Below are 11,510 nucleotides of genomic sequence, written 5' to 3'. Positions count from 1 at the left end.
TTTCCCAAATAAGCAAAATAGGATCATTGAAGAAATTCAGAACATCTATTACAGCTGTAGAATCCAAAACTGGCATAACAGATGGCAAGAGGAAAAAAACAAAAACAACTCACACCCTGTCTTCTTTACATCACTTCAACATGGAAGAGATCAGGAGACTCCCAGACTGAATACTGTTTATGAATAAATTTGAGATATTGTCTCAAAATATAAACCTCAAAAGAGGTTTTAGAACAAAGCAGCACCAGTAGGAGGAAACTGCCAGCCAGCTTGTGATGTAACTCAACCAAGAGATTTAACAGAACTAAACTTGAAGTTGCTGAAAATTTTCTGGATATTTGACTACTTAGATCCTTGGTCTTGACAAGGATGGCTTTTGATGCGTGTATCTATCTATCTATCATCTGTCTAAAGGAAAGTCTTGGTTTAATCAAACTGCAAGTAAACTGAGAAGTCTAAGTGTTTCATGATTTCTTTCCCCTTTCACCCCGTCCCTTCCACTCCAGGATGTCTTGTCTTCTATCTCCTTTAATTGAATAATTCACAGTTCTGTATTGTGCCCTTTGGGGCGTTAACAATCCAGTTAATCTTGCACTGTTCCACGGTGTCAGTGGAAGGTTGATTATTAGAGTGATTACAACACAGACACAACTGTGTGACTGAAAAAAGCTGTCTGCTGGTGTATGCTTTCATCTCAGCCCATGTAGAAATTGTACAACCATGCAATAACATGCTCTAAAAGATACAGTATAGTCCATTGTGATTCACTGCTTTTATTGTATTAGTTACAGAGTTAACACAATGTTCTCACTGCATAATTACTTTTGAAAGGCAAAGACAAAGAAAAGTCAAATACTTGGGCTGTCTACCATAGTGAGTGTTGCTAACTGGACAGGCATCTCTCAGCAAGGTCTTTAAAAACAAACAATTTTCCTTTTGTGTACAGATTTGTTTTGTCCAAAATAACTGAAGCTAAGAGTACAACTTTTACTCCCCACCCAAGCCCTATTTCCATGGAAAAGAGCTGTTCATGTTTCATGAAAGAAAAATATATTTTGGAGACACTTTTCTGTTCTTGTAGAAATTAATAATTTTAGACAGCAAAAGCTTAGTGAATCCCGTCCACTTACTACTCCTGTTTGTCTCAAATATCTAGACTCCTTTGTTCAGTCCCATACTCTTTGAGGTTATAATACTGCTGTGTTTTTTCTTTTTTTTTTTTTCCCCCAAGATGTCTTTTGAGTATTGCATAAAATGAGTAAAATTTTCAAAACACTTAAACACCCACATACATTTTCTCACAGTGAACCATGGGCTTGTAATTCTTCCAATTCATTTTGCACCCCAGAGGTACCATGGAAAGTGTTTCTGTGCTCCAAGCTTTTTATTCAGTGCTCCTCTTTAAAATGAGAAACTTGTTCTACTCTTTGCATGTCTCTTACTGTTCCTTTGTTTTGTTGGCTACCTAAAAATGCCAATGACAGAATTATTAATTGCCAAAATAAATATTTTACAATATGTGTTCGTTACATACAAAGAAAAATTTTCAGTGCATTAACTTGACATGATAGGCAAGGCAGTGATCTTGGGGCTGCTCACTTTGAGATCCAACAACAGCAATATGATAAGGGCCTTATTGCACTCTGGTTTTTTTGTATCATTAAATCAATTTTGTTGCATCATCTTTGGGTTTCTTTCAGCAGGGAAAACCCAGTTCAAACAATTACTGTCTGTTTTACATTGATATAAATTCTGATAAGACTATTTTATTTGTCACATACCACTAAACAAGAAGTCTGTGCTCCTCCAACTATTAGATGTATGAACATATTAAAGTACCTTTGGTTGTAACTCAGCCATCAAGATATGTAATTTTAGTGTAAATTTACCATTTGCATACAAGCAGTAAAATGGATAGACAGATGTAAAAGTCTAACATGAATCCTTTCATACATAGGAAGGTGCAACTATATAATTGACTAGTTAGCAGAGAATGTTATCATTTAATGTAAATGTGCTTAAGAGTTGATATAATATATAATGCAGATCTCTGTGTATTATTTCTATTGATATTTGCTTTTTGGCAAAAAGTTGCATGTACAGACATCACAGGACATCCTTCAGAGCAAATCTCAATCCCTTAATAGATAGGAAAAAGATATAATTTTTAAATACATTCCAAAAATCTTAAGAACTGGTTTTAAACTGTGTAATATTATATATTGTAGTATATTACCTTGATTTCCATTTCAAACTTCCGCATAAGTTCCTCTGCATGGTGACTTGTCTCCTCAGAACATGTATTTTTATGATCTTCTGGGCAGTTCCAGTAGTTATACAGTTATATATAAAAAATATAACACAGTAAGTCTCTTAAATTAGAAGTGTTCATTCTCTCAAAGACAGGTTCATAGCCCTTCTTATTTTCCTGCCTTAACCACTAAAAACATGTTGTCTGTTGAAGAATCACAGAAAAACTCAGCCAAATACTGGAAAAATAACTGGCCCTGTACCATCTTTGCAGCCCTCCACTGGACTCTTTCCAGAAGATCCCCATCTTTCATGTGCAGGGAAGCCTAGAACTGGACACAGTACTCCAGGAGAGGCCTGACCAGGGCAGAGAAGAGGGGGAGGATCACCTTCCTTGGCCTCCTGGCCGCACTTCTTATAATGCATGCTGGGATCCCATTGTCTTTCTTTCCAACCAGGGCACACTGCTGGCTTATGGTCAACCTGTCGTCCACCAGGACCCCTAGGTCCTTCTCTGCAGAGCTCCTCTCCAGCAGGTTTGTTTACAAAGCCATGGCCCAGTCTTATAAATTCATACCGCAGTTTATTAAAATGTGCATGTGAATGCACAGGTGTTTCATGGGATTCTTTACAGTATCATTATCTTTATCAGGAAGTGTAATAATAGGACAAGGTGTAATGGTTTTAAACTGTAAGAGGATAAATGCAGATTATACTTTTGGAATAGACTTGTTACTATTTTTTACTATGAGGGTGGTGAGGAACTGGAACAGGCTGTCTAGAGAATGTCCCTGGAAGTGTTCAAGGCCAGGTTGGAAGGGGCTTTGAGCAAGCCAGTCTAGTAGAAGGTGTCCCTGCCCATGGCAGAGCGGTTGGAATTCAATGATCTTTAAGGGACCTTCCAATCCAAACCATTCTATAAATCTGATTGTAGCATGCTCTAGGTGTCTTTAATTGACGTACTCTGCTTTCTTATATTCAAAAGTTAGTTGTCTGAGCAAATTAGCTTTCTTTGAATTGACAGAAGGATTTCTTACCTGCCAAGTCTACATAAAGACAATCCCTTTTAATCCAGTTGGGGATTTTCCCTGTCTGGATACAATCGAAAACAATCTTCTCCGTTTCAATGTATTCAAATTCAGATTTTGCTTTCCCAAGATTTCTGAAAAGCTTCATTGAGAGCTCTGTCCTGTCATTGTTCAAAATAAAATGAAGTTTGTTAAGAACTAGTTACTTAACTACAAGAATAATGCAATTACCCAGAGTATGAGAAACACACTATAAAAATGTAGGGAAAAAACAAATGTTGATGATGTAGCACAAGCCATCACACATTGGTTAAAACTTGCATATGACAATTAAGCTGAAATGTTTTCCTGCTTTTTATAACAGATGGTTCTAAGCTTCATTTAATTCTTAATGCAAGTGTAGACTTTTTTTTTTTTAATTCAATTTCAAAACTATGCATGAATATTATAATAACATTCTCTTAAATGTATTTTCTTTATGTGGAAACAGCTCATTACTTTTCATTATTATTTCTTTCTCTACTTTATTAACTATCCAATATACCTTTTCTCATCCATGAGTTCATTTCCATAAAATACTTCATAGGACAGAATGTCAGCCTGAGCATTATTAAAGGCTTCTTTCCAGTCAGCCCTTTCATTCTCGTTCTTTCTGATAAGCTGGCTGATATACTGTTGTGCCTCAGGGACATCACAATATATGGTGTGAACCTACCATGGATCAAAAATTAGATTACATTTTCTGCAAAGCATGCATATCTGTTTGCAGTTCATGATATTTAGACAACAAGGACAGAAAACCATGATTTTTTCATGGTGCCATTTTCAAGCTTCACTAATTTATCTTTTAAAATAATGCTCAATAAAAAAAATGCAAGTTGGTCTAATCAGTTTTCCATAGGCTGACTTTCAGTGAGGAGTTAGCTTTCATTATTTCCATGTGTAATTCTGAAAATTTCAACTTAACCTTTGAATAAACGTGTATGTACTGGCTCTGCCAGGGATGGAGTTAAATTTTCCCCACAACAGTCCATATAGAGCTGTGCTCTGTACTTACAGCTAGAACAGCACTGATATCTCACCAATGCCTTGTTGATCAGTGCATCAAGACTCTCTCCAACTTCCCCTCTCCACCCAAAGCCAGGAGACTGGGTGATGGGGCAAGAGATGGGGAGGGGACATTTTCAGGGCTGCTAAATCTACCAAAGAGGTATTCCATATCATAGGATGTTACACTCAGCAATAAAAGCTAGGAAAGGGGAAGGAGAAGGGGAGAGGCTTTCATTATGAAAATGTATGTCCTCCTGAACAACCATGCTGTGTATAGAGGCTCTGTTTCCCAAAACATAGCTGATCTTCACTCATCAACAGGAAATAGAATAATTGTTTTTCCTCTCTTTGCTTCCATACAACCTTTACTTGTATCTTTTCTTATTTTTTCCTTACTTATTCTTTTAATCAACCTGTGAGCCCTTTTTTTTTTTTTTTTTTTTTAACCCACATTGTATTTTTTCTTTCCCTCTTCCTTCAAAGAGGATGACTGAGAGATTCATTGTGCTGGAGTTTATCTGTCCATTAGGGTGAAAGCACCACAGTATGTAAGATATTTTTTTCTATGTAAGATAATTTTTTCCAATTTTAGAAAACTCAGCAAATCATTTTTCATTTTTGTTATCACTGAGTTCTTACCTTCTTGGCAAGATTTTTCAAGAATATTAGCATCTTGATTTGAGGTTTCATTGCTTTGTAGTATCTTCTTTCACTTTCTAGGGTCTCACTGACTTCTCTCCCTTGTTTCTGTAGAGATTCCTGTATCTTTTGCAACATGATGTGTGCTTGCCAAAGAGGTTCTGTTTCCATTAAACATTCAGGCTTCTCTTCATCAGCTGCCTGGGAAGCAACAAAGATATTTCTTAAACACTAAGCCAGGATCTAGATATTTTCTCCTTTCAATGAAATTTCCAAGATTTTAATAAGCAAGTGAGAGAAAAAATGGAGAAATGCTAAAAAAGGAAAAGTTACTTAGTTCCAATGCTTAGCATATTGATTTTGTAATTCAAAGTAGTAGGTCTTTAAAAGATTTTGTAGCAAAATTTACATGATTATAAAGACAACAGAACACTATCTTGTTCCAGAAGAATCAGACTTCATTACTGTGCTATTTTAATCATTAATCACCAATGTATCATTCTCAAGGAACATATATTTTACAAGGCCCATGTGTTTTACTATCAGTTAGACCCTTGGTTTCCTTCAGCCTTTGCTAGGGAGAGTCAACCTGATTGCCTTTGAAACAATTGGAACAATGTTAAACCAAAACAGTTTAATTTCCATTTTTGTTCTCACTTGTTCTGCCTTTAAATTTAAAATCACTGGCACATCGGCTTTTTCTCCTTCTGTCTTTTCAGACTTTTGTTGAAGAATTTTTATCTGGAAATTCATGAGGTCACGCACTCTCTCCACATATAGACTGATGGTGTGAAGTCCCCGCAAAGCTGTATTGAAAATAATAGAGAAAGCAGGTAAGAAAAACTTGAGCATTTCTACAACTACACATTTGCTAGAATATTGTTTCACTGGGGTAAATTAATTCCTAGCATAAATTAAGAATTTACAATGCACAAATAAATTATAATAATCAAGAATTATATTACAGAATTCTACTCAAATGTTGAAATAAGCCTACTCAAAACTGCTGCTGACTGAAATAAGTGCTGCTGACTTATGCTAAGGAGTTTGGAGTCATTACAGACATCAATTCTAGCTCCAACGTTCTTCCATAATTTGATCTGAAACACATTATTGCAATGAAATGCTTATATTAACTTCAGATAGCATACACTACAAAGTAAGAAAAACAGGAAAGAAATAAGGCATATAAAGAAATTTTGTGTCCAAAATATGAAACTCACTCAATGTGTGCTGGGTATAAAGATGGTTTATTTTTTTTGACAGATTTTCTAGAATGGAGACCTGCAAGACAAGAAAGGATGAGAGAAGAAAAGCAGTGTTACCAAATTTTGTTGTGTTTCCTTGATGACAATATGTTAAACATGGTGAATTAATGTTGCCACTGATAATCACAACCTAACTAAATTAGTTGTTGTGTACATGTATTTATTGCTAGGAAAAACAAAAACAAAACATATAACAAAACAAACAAAAATGAACAAAAGAACACAGAAGTAAAACAGATGCTTCTCAAGCACTGACATTTTTGCAACAGCCCGTATCAAAATGTTTTATAATAGCACCTTCCCACATTACCAGAATGAAAAATGTGATAAAATTTACATTGAAAGACTCTTGAACCTATAGAAAAGAAAAAGCCTCTGGCCACACAGTGTTTGTTTGTTTGTTTATTTCACTGTTAGTCAATAAGGCAATATTGTGGTAGATATTGTTAGAAATGTATGAAAAACAAGCAAACAAACAACTTTAAATACTGGTGCTATGCAGAATGTAATCAGAAGATGGTGCTGCATTACTAAACAAACACTCCTGTTTGAGACCTTCACTCTGAAATGCTACAGAAACCTGCATTCAATTTCATAAATGAGAGACAATCTGACTTCGAGACTCTTTTTTTTTTTTTTTTTTTCCCTTCAGTGGTTTGTTAAGATGATCCTGAATATATGATACCAGTAAAATGAAAATTGGCTGGTTACAGAAAGACTTGTACATATTATATGTAAAACAGAACTCTATTCAGAAAATAACAGACAATATCTAAACCATGTTCACAGACTCTATCTGTAATAAAAATAAAATAAAATATATAATAAAATTAAATCTTTATTTTTTTTTTTTCAGTCATAAGAATTTCAGAATTTATGGTGAACCTGAAATAACTTTAACATCAGAAGGGGGATTCTATAGGTAAATCTGAGGAGAGCAATTCTGACAAGCCATCACTAAAAAACTAGCAGGTCAAACTGGACAAAACTTTTTCAATACAACTACTAAAAGGAAAAACAGTAGAGATTATTTCCACAGACAAACATCTGCAAGTAGATTTAGGGAAGGACTACACACTGGAATATTCAGAAGGCTGTGCTTTTTCACTGTGCGTGCTGCCAAACTGGAACTGCTAGTATTTTGGAGCCCATGCTGAAAATTTCATGTTAGAGGAAAAACAACTGGAATAAAGTACATAATTTGAACATGCATTTGGGCTTCAGTCCTGAGAGCAGACTGGAATAGAATTTCTGATATTAGCCGTAGCAATCTATTTTATTCTTTAAACATATGGCCTTTTATTGAACAGTACATAACAGTGAGCACTCCATGACTGTTAAATAAAACATAACTTTGTTTGCCTTTCAGAACTAAAAACAAAGGCATTCTCTGTTGAACTCTACGATTCATGGCAGTGTGTGGTGTTACAGCCTTAAGATATTCCCTAATTAAATAGGTCTTTCAGTCCTCCTCCTCTTCCTTTTCCTTCTCCTCCTTCTCCTTCTCTGTAAGAAGAAACTTCCCTTTTATTCTTCCCCTCTCTGTCTCTGCCTTCTTCCCTCCCTCTCTCCAGTAAAAGAATCATTACAATGAAAAAATGAGTGTAACAGAATTGTTATGATCTTGCAGTATATATATATATATTAAAGTTTTTCTGTCATGAACACCCGATAATGATTCTATACAGAAATACAGAACAAAGTTTAAGCGTTACAAAACTGTCTGACAACGTGGCTGCAAAACAGTTTGGCCAAGATGAAAAGGACGGAAACACTCATTTTAACCCAGTACAATGCCTACTCTCTCAACATTTGCTTCCATCTATACACTTTTTCTGTGCCTGCAGCCATCTCAGATATTTAGCAAACAGAATTTGCATTATCAGAAAGAAATATTGCAAAACTTGAGGAACTTTAATGATGTCTATTTTTCCTTGGTAATACCACTCAAGTTATTTTTGGAGCACAGGTCAACCAGCTGCATTGGAATATTGTAATATTGTTCATTCGCTAAATTAAAATTAAAAAAAAAAAAAAAAAGCTTTACTGTGGTTTTACAATTTTTCAAAAGACATGAAGTGAAAAAAGACAGAGAAATGACAATCACAATTTTTAGTGGAAAAATAACATAGTATGCCAAAAAAAAAAAGAAAAGTCTTCTTCACTGGTGTCTAATGTCCCCAAAATCACTTGGATTCTCTAAAACAAGACAGGTGTCTAGCAGTTTAATCTTAGCTGACTTAGATGTACGTATCTAAAGGCAGACAATGTGGTTTTCAGGGTCACTTAGGTTCTTGGGAACAGCACAAACTGTGAAATGGAATAAGAACAAATTGAAATAGAACCAAAAAAAAATTTATTTTTTTTTTTTTTACCTGTTGTTCTTCCCATTTTTCTGTTTGTTGCTTCATTTGGTGAATAAGATCTTCTTTGTCTTGGCTCAGTTGTCTGTTTCTTTCCCTCAGGCTCTGAAGGTAGTAGAAAAAGAGATCACAATTATAAGTTTCATTATTCAAAAAGACCTTTAGTTTTGTTGCTGTTGTTTTTGATTTATTTTTTAGTTTGGTTGCTTTTATTTTTCTATATATGTTGAAACATTATTTGGACTATCCTGTTAAGTCCTGGGGATTTTGCAAAATAAAAAATAAATAAATAAAAATTGACCAATTTACAAAACAAATGCAAGCAGGGGTAGTTTGATTCTACAGACACTTCTTAAAGGCTGGGACAGGCAGAAATTTTTCATTGGTAGCAGAATACAAGGAGGAAAATAAATATTCAGGAAAATAAACCTTAGTGTGTGTTTATCAAGAGAAAAGCATTAGATATCGTAAATATTCAGTGAATATCTTTACCCTTCCGTTTCATAAAAACATAGCTATTTAAAAGTGTCTAAGCACAGACAATATGAGAGAACCTCACACTGAATTTTAATCAGGAAAGTCAAGATATGAAAACTGTTCTGAAAACACTGTGTAAAGCTTAACTGCCCTCTAGAAGGAGACAGCAATGGTTTTGCAGTAATTTCACAAAATGTGTGTCTTCAGTTGACTGTCCCTAAGAAGAAACCATGACTTATATAACCCCTATCTGCAATACCTGGAACTTCGTGTTGCTTTTATCCCCATGTCAAAACTGTACTTCTTATTTACCTTAACAGTATTTTGCCAATGTGTACTGTTCTTGTTCATCAGTTCATGGTAAGCTTCCAGCTGGGATTTCAAACTCCTTATTTTGTCACCATAAAGTTTGTTTATAGTAGTTATAGACTGCTCCTATGTTACAAAATATAATTGAAAAAATTAGTTTAAACATAAAAGCTAGGCATGATAAAGTAACATTTTCCATAACAGCTAAATATTAGTTCTCTTTCTCAAATGTGTTTTGTTGCCTGCAATATTTCTTGTTGGTCACAGGAATTTCTTGTTGATCACATTCTCTCCAGCTCTCTCCCCGCCCTGGTACCTCCCTCCTCCCTCGCCCCCACCCACTTCCCTCCTCCCTCCTCTGTCCCCCCCTCTTCCTCACTCCCTTCCCCCCTCACTCCCTTCCCCCCTCTTTTCCTTCTCCCTCTCCCCCCTCTTTCTTTCCTCCCCCCTCCTCCCTCCCTTCCTCCCTCTCTTTCTCCCTCCCTTTCTCCCTCCCTCCTTGTTAACGCCCCTGCCCGCCCCTTTCTTCCAGAAGAAATCAGCCTTTCTCAGAGCAGGCCACAATCAATTCATTTTAGGGTTGGCTAAGCAATTTTAAACAAATTTAGCTTTTATCAGAAAATAAAAACTGTGAAGTATGTTAATACAAGCAGTACAGAAAATAACTCTTAACAAAAGAACCCATCTAATTAAGGCAATAAAATTGTATGAGAAATAAAAGCAAATCAGAAATATTAAAAAACATGGATATTTCCAGTGCTCCTAGGAATGACTTCACTTTCAAAGATTTAATTTATAGCACATTACAGAAGCCATAAAAAAGAGGTTCTGTGAATAAAAAAAAAAAGAAAAAAAAGAAAAAGAAAAAAAAAAAAGTTCATTACGGTTCCTGTGTTTGCATCTGTGCCCAAGAGGCAATTTTTGCACACTGTTTGTCTATGTTCGTCCTGTTTTCTAACTGTTTCTGTCCTTCTCTGCCCCTAGTAACCTACAAAATCAATTGAATGTATATGATGTGACTGCATGAAGGTGATATTCCTAGTGAAGCATGGTGTTGGATTTTCATGTATTGCAGTTTGTGCATATGTGATAACTTGAGAAAGCAATGAAGATTTATTACTCATCAAAAGAATACTAAGCAATTGTACACTGCATCCAGGGAACACTCAAATTTGCTTTACAGTCCAAAGATTTTACTCATTTTCCCTTGGAGGTTCCACAAATAAATAAATAAATAAGATAAGTAAAAAATAAAATAAAATCTCTTCCCTTTGTGTTCTGTCTAGGTAGAAAAAAATTTATTTGTATGAAAAACATGCATCTAACTAGGAACTAAGTGGCTGATTTGCACTGGGTTGGAGAAGAATGATGGGATGAATCAAAGATGAGGCAATGGATGAAGAAAAAGGTTTCAGCACAATGTACACAAAGATGCGTGTAATTTTGACTTGGGGGAGAGTTACTGACTAATGGAATGTAAAAATGCTTCCTCTAGGAAAAGCCTATCACTGTGGGGCTGTGGTCATAGGCCTGGAATCTATGGATCCTCACTGTAACGTTGAGGGGGATTACAGGTGAAGGGACTCTGCTATTTTCTGAGCTATACTGACAAAATACAGAAAAAAAAAAAAAAAAAAAGAAAAACACTGAAAGATCTGTGCAGATCTGTGTAGATGTGCTGACAGAAGCAATCATTTGAGCATTGTTTTATGCATCAGCCAGGATGAAGATTCAAAGAGAAGGCAACAATCCTATCCATATTTTGGAAATGACTGTGTTCTATTTGTATAATGCTATGCCGTATATTGTTTTGTTTGTAGATTGTTTCTTTCCTTTTTTAATATTTTATTTATTTATTTATTTTGCCATTCGATTTATCTTTACTGGGCTCATTAGCTTAATTAACTTCAGGAAAATTGTCATACACCAAGCTAACCAAAGAGTGGACCTATTCATTCTAAATGGAAAAAGAAAGGAAGAAAAGTGCAAAATAAAAGACAATATATCTACAGAGAAGAAGAATGAAAAACTTTTCACTTTAGCAATGAAGACAGGCATTACAGGTTGATGGTACAGATGAAGGTGACATTTAACTGGAAACTTCAGTAACAATAAAGTTTGGAAAA

The 11,510-nt window shown here is 35.2% G+C and overlaps 1 protein-coding gene across 4 annotated transcripts; it reads right to left on the bottom strand.

Moving 5' to 3' along the window:
* Nucleotides 1-757: 757 nt before the first annotated feature.
* LOC311426636 (uncharacterized protein) lies at nucleotides 758-9,715 on the bottom strand. Of its 4 annotated transcripts, none has more exons than XM_084503148.1 (10): nucleotides 9,627-9,715; nucleotides 9,388-9,510; nucleotides 8,611-8,703; nucleotides 6,191-6,251; nucleotides 5,625-5,773; nucleotides 4,968-5,168; nucleotides 3,823-3,989; nucleotides 3,288-3,439; nucleotides 2,237-2,313; nucleotides 758-1,465 (listed from the first exon to the last, which is right to left on the bottom strand). In XM_084503148.1, exons 2-10 carry the CDS (start codon nucleotides 9,424-9,426, stop codon nucleotides 1,439-1,441), a joined length of 966 nt encoding a protein of 321 aa, XP_084359274.1. In that variant the 5' UTR covers nucleotides 9,427-9,510; nucleotides 9,627-9,715; the 3' UTR covers nucleotides 758-1,438. The 4 variants fall into 4 exon arrangements, with proteins under 4 accessions (XP_084359274.1, XP_084359272.1, XP_084359273.1 ...); XM_084503146.1 differs by having other exon boundaries at nucleotides 2,237-2,316; nucleotides 9,627-9,714; XM_084503147.1 differs by lacking the exon at nucleotides 9,627-9,715 and having other exon boundaries at nucleotides 2,237-2,316; nucleotides 9,388-9,568.
* Nucleotides 9,716-11,510: the final 1,795 nt, after the last annotated feature.

The sequence above is a fragment of the Aythya ferina genome, assembly GCF_964211825.1.
Source record: "Aythya ferina genome assembly, chromosome: Z".
Classification (NCBI taxonomy): Eukaryota; Metazoa; Chordata; class Aves; order Anseriformes; family Anatidae; genus Aythya; species Aythya ferina.
The sequence above is the reverse complement of the archived record's forward strand: the minus strand, read 5'-3'. Positions and strand labels throughout refer to the sequence as shown.